Below are 13,556 nucleotides of genomic sequence, written 5' to 3'. Positions count from 1 at the left end.
GCTTGCTTTTTTTTCTTTCTTGTGGTTTTTTTTTTTTTCTCTTTTGATCTGATTTTTCTTATGCAGCATGACGAATATGGAAATATATTTAGAAGAACTGCACATGTTTAATCTATATCGGATTGCTTGCTGTCTTAGGGAGGGGGAAGGAAAGAGGAGAGGGAGAAAAATTTGGAACACAAGATTTTACAAAGGTGAATGTTGAAAATATCTTTGCATCTATTTGAAAAAAATAAAATGCTATAAAATAATTGCTACTATAAGTATTGTAATATATGAAGGACTTTGTAGGACTTTACCATTTTGTTTATCTTTCTTAGACCACATTAATGTTATATTTGTATCAAAGGATGAAAACATATTTTAGAAGATTCAGATAAAGTATAAGAGAAGATTCCAAAGACTTCATAAAGGAGTGTCAAAAGAATTAAAATTCTGCTCTAGATGTCAGCTTAAAAGGGATGGAAATCTCTGAAATTATGAAGATACAAAGAAAACTCATTCTGATGAGGAATAAATATTGAAATTGTATAAAAAGGCTGATATGTATACACAAGATAATCACCAACCAACTAGATTTTTATAGACATAGAAAAGATGGGAGCAAGGACAAATAATGGAAGATAAATACAGTGGCAAAACATTTTTTTTCTTTAAGAAGAAAGTCTTAATCAAGATAAAGTTCAAAATGACAAGACCAACAACAATAAAATGAGTTTGCTGAGAAATTCTTTGAGAGTTTGGGAGGTTGAGATTTACTACCTAGGAATAAAGAAGAGAATGAAAGTAGGGATAAGACCAATGCTTTAGAATGAATGGAATAGGGGAAATGGAGAAGAGGCAGAATTGTTACTCAACTCTCTTTTAATTCTATTTTTTTCTTTCTTAGAGAATGAACTTTAGATTGGAAGATTCTGAACAAAAATGACTAATAGTTAATAACCAAAATAAATAAAAAAGTTGTAAAAGAGTACTTAGTTCCTCTTAATAAATTCTGTTACCAGGCCCAGATGGATTATTTTCTCAGGTATTAAAGAAACTGCCAAATGTCATTTCTAAGCTACTGTCATTGATATTTGAAAAGATTATGGAGAATAGAAGAAATACTACAGAATTTCAGAAGAGCAAATTTTATCCCAGTTTTAGAAAATGGGAAGAGAATTGTAAATCAAAACCTAGTGACTTAGAATCCTGGGGGTATTGTTAAACATATCATTAAAAATTTAAAGGGTGCCATGATTACAAAGAGCATGTTTTTTTCAAGAGCAAGTAATACAAGACTAATCTAATTTCCTTCTCAATTAACTTACCAGTTTAACCTGGCTGGAGAAATGCCATATAGATATAGATAGATAGATAGATGGATGGATGGATGTAGATACATGTATCTATACACACACACACACACACACACACACACACACACACATTGTTTAACTAGATTTTAATGATAAAACATTTGACAGAATTTCTTAATCCATTCTTATTGACAAATATGAGAAATATGGACCAGGTAATAGTACAGTTAGATGAATTTGGAACTCATTAAATGGCTGAACCCACAGAGTAGTCCTTAATTTATATGGTTAAAGGGTTGATGTGAAAGATCTCCAATGAAATACCCCAGCAAAATGTGCTTATTCTGTGCTTTTTAAATATATTTATCAATGATGAAGACAAAGATATATATTGTATATTCATCAAATTCATAGAAGATGAAAAAAAATTAGGAAAGAAAACTAAAATGCAGAATGACAGGGGTAAGATACAAAAAGACCTGCAGGCTTAAACGTCTGACCAAATCTTAATATAAAATTACACTTAAATAGAGGTAAATATAAAGTCTTAGGCTATAAAAATCAACTTCAGAAGTACAATTTCTACAGATTATTGTATACTTAGTCTTTCTCATTGAATGGGAACTCTTTGAGGATAGGAGCTGGTTTAGGGTTTGTTTTTAATCCTCAGCACTTAATACAGTGACTGGCAAAAAGTAAGTGTGATAAATACTTTTTAAATTGATTTTAGTAGAGGGAAAATGAGTGAATCTTATGATATAGTAGATATCACATTTGCCATGTGTTAAAGAGACTTGCCATTGTCTAATGCTAAACTGTTCATAGAACAGATGGCAAGAATTTTTCAAAATGACCTTGCTATGAATTTTATTTCAGCCAAAATGATACTATTTGCATTTGCAGCAAACTACGATAAAAGCTTTGTTATCTTACCATTTGGGAAACTAGAGATTACAGATTGGCCAAATTTAGTTAATTAAAAGACAATTCATGTTACCTCGGGGAGTATCCCAGTTCTCTTTACTTTCTTGAGATTTTTAAGGAAAAGGAAAACAATCGTTTACTCTAGATTCATGGATCAAAAATCTAAAAAAAAAAGAACCTATCCCTCCCCCAAAATCTAGAAACCTTAACAGTCAAACCCCAAATGAAAACTTGATTCAGTGCTCTATTTCCAATAACTGATACACAAGATATGCTCTTAGCAATGTCTTAATTGCTAGATGAGATATTTGTAGCAAAGTATTTTCAAAGACCCAGTTTCTAGAACTCTGTGACTAGGAAAGAGTCAAAGAGCACAGCTTTTCCTATAGCATAATACGGGGGGGGAAATTATCATGGGAGGATAATTATATTACTACTCACAAATGAAGTAACATTGAGAAACTGAATAAACTACTAATAAAACTTTATAATTATGATATGTTTGCTGAAGGATGTATATAGAACTTATTTTAATTGTGATATGTATTTGTAACTTCTAAGACTACAATTTCATCCATTTACAAACCATGCCTTTTGCAGTCCAGCTTTTCTCTTCATTTCCCTGCACTAAAATCTGAATTTTGCCCTGACAGGGAATTTTCACTTCATCTTTCTTATAACCAAACCTCCACATCATTATACCTGTGATTTCCAAACCATGCCACAAAATGTGTGCCCCTTCCCCCTTTATACTACTCTTTATATTAGAGTCAAGAAGATTCAGATTCATTAGTTCAAATCTGGCTTCATACACTAGTTGTGTGATCCTGGGCAAGTCACTTACCCCTATTTACTTCAGTTTCCTCAACTGTAAAATAAGGAGAAGGAAGTGGCAAATCACTCCAGTATCTTTGCCAAGAAAAACCAAAAATGGGGTCACAAGGAATTGGACTGAAAGGACTAAATGACTGTAACAATCCTTTATTCAAATAGAAAATACCAGCCAACAGACTATCTTATATGCTTGCATTGTATTCTCAGCACTTAGCACAGTTGTTGTCCTTTAGTCTTATCCAACTCTACATGACCTCCATGAACTTTTGTTCATAAAGATATGGGGGTGATTCACCATTTCCTTCTCCAGTATGTACCCATTTTATTTTTTGAAGAACAAAAGCAAAAATAAGGATTGAATGACTTGCTTATGTCACATAGTTAGTAAATGTCTAAGAATGGATTTGAACTCAGATCTTCCTGACTTCAAGCCTGATGTTCTTTATATTATACCACCTAATTGCCCCACCTGACACAGATTAAGAGTTTAATAAATGCTTTATCACTCATTCATTCATTCAAGGCACTGTTAAGTATTGGTAGAGGGCATTTACTTTTATCATTGAAATCACAGATCCAGTCTTTGAATCTGTCTCCCTACATATGTAACATGGGCTCTCGATATAAGTGTAATTATAATATGGAAACAATTTTTTACTATACTTCTTTAGAACTAATATATTGTACATGCCTGTTTTAAAAGTTTACTTAAGCATTAAATGACAACTCTGATATCTGGTATATAGATATAGATATTTATATACAGAGATATATAAAATATGGAGATATATAGATATATATACACATATTACATATACATGTGTAAATATATACATATATGTATTACATATACAAATATACATATATACCCATAAACACTATGGATTTCCTGCATGTCATTGATGGATGTCACTGGTTTTCTAAAAATTTTGACAGCTAAAGCAATAATTAAGTACTTTAATATTCAAGAAGAGTAGATTGATTTTTATAATCTTTCTATCAGGTATGCTAATTAAATATTTTCTTTTTTTCCCCACATAAAAATAGTTCTTTTGAAACTATTTTTGTGATATTTATTTAGTGTTATTTCCAAGTCCCATTTCATCTTGTTTTAAAATATAAAAATTGAAGCCCAAGGGAGTTGTGATTTGCTCCAAAGTTTTAGCTACATGGTAGAACTAGGACTATAACATAGGTCTCTTAAAATTTATCAATTATACTTAGTCCTCTATTATTATGAAAAAAACACTTTATAAATCTTAAGATGATAGGTAAATTTGAATTACCATTATTTCATTATTTAATTCAGTGCATCCCTAAGTAGTTACTCCATTGGTAAGTGAATTTATCCATAGCATTTACTTTCATTGACAGTGTACTTTTCACTGCCAGGTTGACACAAGCATTGTTAGAGTTAATTCAGTGTTTGGGGGGCTCTGAAGGAAAGTGGGGGAGAGGAGAGATATTAGATTGACTACCAAATTGAAGATCAACAAAGCTGATGTACTGACCTCATTGTTTTTGCCCGTGAACCTGGACAGTACCAGTGCCATGCCAGGAAACTAAAACACTTTCATTTGAATTCTTAGGAAGATTCTGAAGATCACATAGCAGGACCAGACATTGTGGTCCTTTCTTGAATTAGACTACCAAGCATTCATACTCTACTCAACTCAGTGGAGCTGGCCACATTATTTGAATGCCAAATGTCCACATGCCAAAAAGACTATTTTATAGAGAACTCACACAGGGCAAGCTCTTATGTGGTGGTCAGAAAATGCGATACAAGGTCATTCTCAGGTTTTCTCTTTAAAAGTAATTGCATGACCTGGGAGATGCTGGCACAGGAACAGCCAACATGCCATACCCCCATCAGAGAAGGTGCTGTGCTCTATAACCAAAGCAGAATTGAAGTAGTTCAAAAGAAATGCCAGATGCACAGTTGGAAAATCCATATGTTCATATGGACTATTTATATCTGACCTGTGGCAGAACATTCTGAGCTTGTAATGGTCTGATCAGCCACAGTCAGAAGCGCTGTGACTTGACTCTTAACATAGAGATGATATTTTGGTTCTTTTCAAGGGAAAAGACAACCAAACAATTCTACTGGTACAGAGAACAACCAATTGAAACCTGTGCAAATATTGTAAATGCCTTTTTATAAATCTACAGATGATCTATTCCAAATCTTGGAGACTTTCCTTTAAGTCCTTTAATATATTATACATTCCAATATACCATTCAGAGTGCCTATTCATCAGTTTTATTTCATACCTGTCCTATCTCTTTACATATCCTTGATAATGTCTTTTATTCACTCTCTTTCACTGAAGATATTATTTAGGTGATTCATCTGCTTACATTACTCTGGATCTTCTCATTTTGGCCTTTCTTTTCCCCTGCCTCTCCACCACTATCTTTGAAGAATGTATTGATTCCCAGATTCATATAGTGTTAGAGAAAATACTATAGTGTCCATCTAGTTGGATTCTTTCTTTAAAATCACCTTGAGAGGTGATATTACTTTGGCAAAACATCAGATTAAATCATAACAAATGATAAGGAGAGCTATGAGCGGTCAGTCTTGGTCATCATATTGCCATAACAGACAGGAAAGAAGGATTTCTGATGTTAAACTAAAGATTTCTAAACTACATTCCAAATTGCCACTTGGATTTCTTCCACAATTCTCCCCATAGGATTCAAATCCTAAATGTCCTATTTAAATAGACTTTTTCTATAGATGGAAGAAATTCTGTCATCTAATTCACCATTTCAGGAGTGTTTCAGGAATGGTGAAGTGATATACTTGTTAGAGACTCATCTCACTACTTTCCCATATCCTTTCTGGCCTTATCAGATTTGCTAAACTGCAGGGTGATAATACTTGTTTCTAAATTGAGTCTAGGATCTCAAATGTGCTGGAACTAATAGCAAACCTTTTCCCTTTCTAATTAGCATGAATGGATTTTGTTTATTTTGATATTTTAATGGGAGAAAGTCATCTCTTTTGAAACATTCACTGCAACCCACAAAAAGAGAATTAATGCTGCATTTAACATTAAATAAATGTCATTAATCACACTGTTATGGGTTTTATTCTATGGTGGACCAACAGTGTAATAGCAAATTTGGCTTGAAATGAATATACCCACTTTTCTGTATACCCTACAGAATTACCTCCACTAGTAGCACAATTTTAATAATAACTAGTTCATTGAATTTTAAAGATTGAACCATAAATAACTTAAAGCATTAATAATAAGGAATTTCTTCTCAAGTTTTACCAATGTTTAGCAGCTTTCTTAAGTGTCTGAAAGCCCCTTTTGACTGTTATTTTCATTAAAATTATTTTTATTATGAATGTCAAGTTGAATGAAGTACACCTATTCCCTTACTTTCTGAGATATAGAATATTCCTTTTTCCTTACAGCCCTTTGGAGTGAATCAGCCTGGACCTTACATCATGTACACAACTGTAGATGCAAATGGCTATCTGAAAAATGGTTCAGGTAAGATAGACAAAAGTCAGTAATGTCTAATGTTTCTTCTTTATTATTCTCTACTTAATATGATTGAGGCGTTCTGAAAAAGTGTCTCTTCTTTCTCTGTAATAGGATAAGCTTGTCACCATCCATGAACATGACTATTCCTGTCATGTTATTTTTCCCTAGTTGTGGTGACTGTCATAAAGTTAGAATCATTTAATATTTGAAACTGAGAGCTTTTTGGGCAAAATTGGCAAGGTAAATTAGGCACAATGGCTTCTAAATGAAAATGATGACAGTATACCACTCTCCCTTTATACAAAATCTGACACTTTCTTAAATTACATATATATGTGTTCTCTTGGAAATCTAAAAGTACTTTTCCTCTTGTTAATCTCCACCTCAAATAATAAGACCACTTTGAGATAACATTGTCATTTCATTCAACAGTTACAGAAATTGAGAGATTGGTAGGTAGAATGCCTGACTTGTCTGGGATCAGACATTCAATTAGTAAAAGTCCTTTAAATCAAACCAAGCATTTCTCTTATAGTATTGCTGTTATGATATACTGATTCATTCAAAATCATCTTAAGAAGAAATTCGGAAATACTACCAAAATCTAATATACTACCTCTTCCTTATTTCCTAAAACTGGAGTAGAAACTATTAACATTATTTAGAAATATCTGTTAGATCTATTAAATTTTTTATATAAAAGCAATTCCAGTTATAAATTGCAAAAGGTCATTTGATGGGAAAAATGATTATCAGGAATAAGTCCAGACTATGGAGAATTGAATGAAATAAGCTGTACCAAATCTGATATTAGAATGACTGTATTTATTAAGAATTAGAACTTACTGAGACCCTGGGCATAGTATATGTAGTAATGATATTTATCAATTAAATGAGTAATAGAAACAATTTTAAACTTTTAATTCACTACTTGAAGAGTTCCAGAGGTGGAAGAATATAGAAGTATAGATAAACATGGTCCTATCTTCACAGAACTAGAATTATAGATAACTCTTCTTTCTTCAACATCTTAAAAGGTTTTTTCCTGGTGAGCAAAAGAAAAAATAAATCAGAAAAAATTACCTGTCAAGTCATCATTATTTTTGTCTTATGGTCTGATATAAATCAAATATACTGTAACATCACTATCCTCTGTATTTAATTGCACTTATTTGGGACAGTCACTTAAGCCAGCATAACTCTCAGTCACATAACCACTGCTGAATAATAATATAGTGAGCATAAACTTATAGTAATAGATCAAATATTTCAAGCAAACTCATGCTACATTCCACACACAAATGTATATCCTAGCTAAATGGACTGTACTTATTGAATTGAAATCACCTTTGGGGAATATGACCATAATAACCCACCCAAAATTTGGAGCTATGATATTTATTTGGTCACTAATGTCAAAGCATGGAAATTCTAGAATGACAAAAGATCCTTGAACAGAGCTTTCCAGAGTAGATGGATCAAAAATCACTACACTAACTATAGTTAGCTGGATGTAGCTAGGTCTTGAATATGACACATACTAAAGAAGTAAGCCAAAGTTAGGTCAGTTCCAGTGTAAATATTTAGAGGCCTTTGAAGATGCAACTTGATGACTTGAGGAATGTGATGACTGTGAATTTAAAATCAGCCGGAGTCAGGAATTTAGGTTAAGGGAAAAATCTTCAATCTTTATTCTTTTTGAAGTGAAGGGGGATTGCGATAGCAATACGAGCAGCTGCGACAGGAAGCCAGCCAGCAGAGGTGAAGGGGGATTGCAGGTGAAGGGGGGTCACGATAGCAATGTGAGCAGCTGTGACAAGATGCTAGCCAGCAGCCTCTCTTTCCACTTCTCTTTTCCCTTCCTTGCCTCCACCCACCAAAATCATCATTTCCTATACAACACATCAGGACTTACACAAAGAGTGGGTGGGGGCCATTCTTTCTCCAAGCATATATATTAATAGAGTATGGTCCAATTACTATTTAGCCTCATGTGCTTGGGACCTCAGTGCATCAACTCAAGCCTCAGCCCATTACAGAGGAAGACCATGCTGAAAGATGTTACTCCATTTTAATTCATCAAATATCAACTCTGTACAAGGTACCTGGAAAAAAAAAATTACATAAAGTACAGAACCTATTCTTATAGGTTTTGCAGTCTAGTAGAAGACATGTTGTCTCCTCTCTGGACTGATCTAGGAAGGGAACATGAAGAGCTTTCTGACCTGAACTTTGAAATGATAGATTTTTTTTCAGTAAGGAAAGGAGGACATTCCAGGAAAGAAAATAACAAAAATTAAGACCATAAGAAAGAATGCATGGTGCATATTTCATTAACATCAGTTTAAGTGACACATATTTCCTATAAAGGGGTCATTAAAAATGAGGCTGGAAAAGTTGATTGAATTTACAAGGAGGGACAAACATAAGGAATTTGGATTTCTGTAACCAATAAGAAGCAAGTGAAAATAATAATGATAATAGAAATGATAAAATCAAGGATAATCTTGGCAGTTTTTTTCAAGATCATTAAGAAGAAGCAACATTTAGATTCCAGAAGACCACCTAACGTACTACAATAATCTGTAGATGAAGTAGAAAGGATCTCAACTAAAGTGGTTCTAATGGGTCGAGAAAAGAAAGGAAGAGACAATGCAAAACTTAAAGTGATTTGAAGTGATCTATCATTTCATAGACAAGGCTGTTGAATCATAAGAACCCTGTTGTCATTGTCATGTCTGACTCATCAATGTCCCTATTTGGGGTTTATTTGAAAAAGATTCTGGAGCAGTCTGCCATTTTCTTTTCCAGCTCATTTTATAAGAACTGAGGCAAATACAGTTAAACAACTTGCTTCGATTCACACAGAGGTTATATTTGAATTTAGGTCTTCTTGACTCCAGGACCAACCTCCTTTCCATTGCACTACCTAGTTGTCCCATAGAAACTTAGACAACTGAATTCAACCCATATCTGATAGTGAAATTGAGTTAGTTACATGAAATTCGTTAGTTACAGATCTGATAGCAAAATACAGGCTTCCAGATTTCTAATCCAATGCTTTTTACTGTTATATTTTCACTCAGAACTTTCTATAGAATCAGTATTTGAGGGTATAAAAAAGGAAGTGAGTAGAGTTTTTATCTCTGAAAGAGAATGAGAAAGAAATTTTCATCACTCTAAAAGTAGTAGAGCCTTTAATGAGTCTCCATAGCAACATAACTTTGCACATATCCTTGAGTATGTAACTTTGAAGACAGAGTGGATATTCTTTTCCCTAGTGTTAGTGATGACTAAGAACATAAAAGCCTCTCTGTCCCGCTATTACTGTAATTGTATTTAAATGTATTTGTTTAGAATTGTTTTTTGTCATGCACATTGTATTATACTGGCAGAATATAAAAAAATAAAAAATGTATTATATACCATAGATGAAGAGACTCCATGACTCTGTTGACCACTGTAAGAAAATCTCCTGGCTGCCCAGTTATTATGTATAAGCAAGGTCACATTTTTCCTTACCAGAAGCATTGAAATTAAACAAGAAATACTACCAGGCATCCTTCCCTGACTGAGCAGGAGAGGAGCCTGAAATAGTGGTTAAAGTCCTAGACTTGGAAATGGGATTCCTGTCTCTGGTCCATGCTACCTTTGTAACTCTGGGCAAGTCACTTATCTTCTCAGAGAACCCATTGATTCTTTAAAGACTATATGCTACCCAGAAATTACTGGCCTATGTTGGGAAAAAGAATTTCCATACCAGTAAAATCACAGTTTCAGATTTCCTCGTTCCTGACCAAAAAACCAAAACCAAAACAAACAAACAAAAAACTGAGGGTAGTCCTATTAGTAAACTATAATTCTTACATTATAAAAATCCTAGTACAGTCTTTAGTTACTGAAGAATTTCTAAATCTTCTACCTAGGCCATGTTAGAAGGGGCAGGAATCCAAATGCAGATTGCTGAACCTACTGCCAGAAAAGACAACCGACATGTATTATCACCGAAATGGTCCAACCTAATTATGTTTTGCTTGTAGACAGATCTCCTTATTTTTACCAAATTCCCTCTGGTTTCACTCCATTTCCCATCAAAGTCTGAATAGCCAAATGTTATTAGGAGCTTATATTACTGAGACTTCATTACTTTTCCAAATAGGCAGTAATACTCTGTGAAACTTTAAAAAAATAAAATTAAATGAAAGTACTTTTGTCCTAGGAGCCTTAGGGCTGTGGGTCTCCTATGTTTTAGAACCTATATTTTATTTATTCCTTTTGCAAAATAGTCAGTAATCAGTAATGGGAAGTCAATTCCCTGTAAATTAATATTTAAATCTACTAAGCTGGAATATCATATTTAGGAGTATGTGAAAAATTTTGTGACCTATCAAATAGTTACTCATTGACTAATAATACCTGTGTTGGGACTAACCTTTGTTTGTTGAGCACTGAAATTATTTATTTCATCCCATTGTAATAGAACAGGAGTTATTCCTTTTAAACCTTCTGAGATAGCTATTTGTTAATATTTTTGAGAAAAATCCAAGTAACTGTCAACCTCTGTCACCCTTCATATATTTTGAAAACTGTTATTAAATAATCACATGATTCAAACAAGAGCAGTATAATGCATGACAGATTGACAGCACAGCATGTTAAAAGGCAAAGGAGCATTTAATAAGGATGTAATAAAATTCATAGTGGCTGCAGATTTTAGTTTATTGAAAAGGATGTATCTCAAGCATATGTACAAAATTTTTTCCCCAAATTTGGTAATAATCATTCATATTCCACTCTACGGTCAATAATTTTCCACTAGGGACTCTAGAGGTGGTAAATTTTATTTATTTTTTTTTATTTTTTGTGCTTTTCTCTCATACATAGAGGTCACTCTAGTTTCCTAAAATGAAGTCTTCTTTCAGTTGTCCACATATAGATTTTTTCATCTAAATTCCTTCTCTCTCCATACAGTGAGAGTTCAGGTAAATCAAAAAGCAAAACTGACTCTCTTCTCTTTACTGTTCCCATTTATGTTCACCATGATTTTGTTTGGAGTTTTCCAACTCTTGAACAGCCATTTGTAGGCCTGTTAGATATGTACAGATTATCTTCAGCAAATTTCAAATTCTAGCTTTCTTTCTGTTACTTCAAACACTCAAACACTTCATCTCTTTGTTCATTGGTCAACAGGCATTTATTAAGTGCAAGACTGTGCAAACTACTGGAAACACAAAAACAAAGAATGAAACAAGTGCTGCTCTCATAGCTTAAGCTATTAACGAAGACAATACATATATACATAAGTGTGTTGCATATATTTTTACATACATTTATTCATGCATATGTAAATTCTTAAGAAATGCAAATAGTTTGATATTAGTCTATCATATATAATCAACTACTACAAAGATGAATGGAAAAAATTTTTAATATCTGCTATTTCAGGCTATCTGGTCTACTACTTTCTTGAAATGGAATGGATCATAACTACTGTCATGTTTTGGTAACATAGCTTTATTTACTTTAATCTTCCATCAACCAAATAGTTAGCCAAACTATAATTCTGAAAAAGTCATAATCAAATGGGAAATGATTTTTCTCTAGTGAAAGTCAATCAGTAAATAAATAATCCAAGTAAAGAATAACCATTAGCAACAGCTGATATTACCATTTGCTTAGTTGAATGAACTGCAGGAAGGATACAGCTTCAAAGGAAGCTGTCACAGGGTTTGAAAATTATCCATCTGCCTAACAAGTAGTAATCCCATTCCTACAGCTGCAGATGAATTGAATGCCTATTCTGAAATCTTAAGGATAAAACTATTTTTAAAAAGAAAAAGAAAAGAAATATCTAAAGAAGAAATTGGAGTTCTAGTACAAACAAAAAGACTTTCTTCATGAAATGGTACTTACACATTGACTTCCAGGATAGTATTTATATTCAGTATAGATGCCAGCACAGTAAGATTCAGCTGCAAAACAATTTCGGGAGGTGGGGAAAAGAAAGAATAATATTTGTCTGTTTTTGCTTATGAAGCCTTTGCTAGCAGATGTTTTTTCTTCCCACAAGTTGTAAATAATTCAACAAACCTTGGTTAGAATGAAGAGCATTTGGTATCAAGGCATAAGCTTGAGATCTTATTCTTTGCTCAATATTGATGCCTCTGATATTTTCTTTCTTGTTGCTGTAGTGTCCTTCATTAGATTTCAATAAAATGTTTAGGTTTTTAGTCAGTTCAGTGATAAGATGTATGCCTTACACAACAAAAACAAACCAAAAATGCCATTATGTTCTGCAGTAAAGACCAGTTCACAGATCCAAATCTCTGACATGATTCTTTGCTGCAGGAACATTTTGGAGGTTTTGTATGTTTGCTTTTTTGGGTTTTGACAGAGCTATGTTTTCATTGGTGAAGGAAACTCCTCATTAGGTACTTATAGTACTAAAGTAAACCTTCACTTTCTCTCCAACTTCTCATCTTAGAAAGGTGTGTAGGGTACTTACAAGTTAAATGATCTGTCCAAGGCCACACATCAGGACATATCTGAGGCTGGATTCAAACCCAGCTCTTCCTGACCAATCCTCTCCACAAAAGGTTATTGAGTGAAAAGAAGAGCAGAATTGCCTTTAACATTCACTTCTTAAACTCAGTCAAGGGGGTGGTGAAGAGAATCATTGTGTGTTCATAGCATCCACACTGTGCCAGGGACTAAGTGCTCCACCAGGATTCTCATTTGATCCTCACATTCGCTTCCACAGATTTGTTTACAAATGTAACCTTCAAAATTTTAAAGAACTGGGTAGCAGTGATTTTCAAATCTGATTTACTCCGCAAGCTGCTAGATAGTATAGTGGCTAGAGCACCAGATCTAAAAAGCTTAATTTAAGTCTGATCTCAAACCCTTACCAACTGGGTGATCCTGGACAAGCCACTTCAGCTCTGACTGTCCCTTATTTACTCATCCATAAAATGGGGATAGTAATAGCATC

General features: G+C 33.5%; 1 protein-coding gene across 1 annotated transcript in view; it reads left to right on the top strand.

Moving 5' to 3' along the window:
* The window catches only part of ITFG1 (integrin alpha FG-GAP repeat containing 1), a 298,986-nt gene that overhangs the window by 248,269 nt on the left and 37,161 nt on the right, over positions 1–13,556 (top strand). The window contains exon 14 of the mRNA XM_051979798.1: positions 6,493–6,571. Coding sequence (XP_051835758.1) covers positions 6,493–6,571 — 79 coding nt within the window. The remainder of the gene's footprint in view (positions 1–6,492; positions 6,572–13,556) is intronic.

This window comes from Antechinus flavipes, chromosome 2 (assembly GCF_016432865.1).
Source record: "Antechinus flavipes isolate AdamAnt ecotype Samford, QLD, Australia chromosome 2, AdamAnt_v2, whole genome shotgun sequence".
In the NCBI taxonomy this organism is placed as follows: Eukaryota; Metazoa; Chordata; class Mammalia; order Dasyuromorphia; family Dasyuridae; genus Antechinus; species Antechinus flavipes.
The sequence above is the reverse complement of the archived record's forward strand: the minus strand, read 5'-3'. Positions and strand labels throughout refer to the sequence as shown.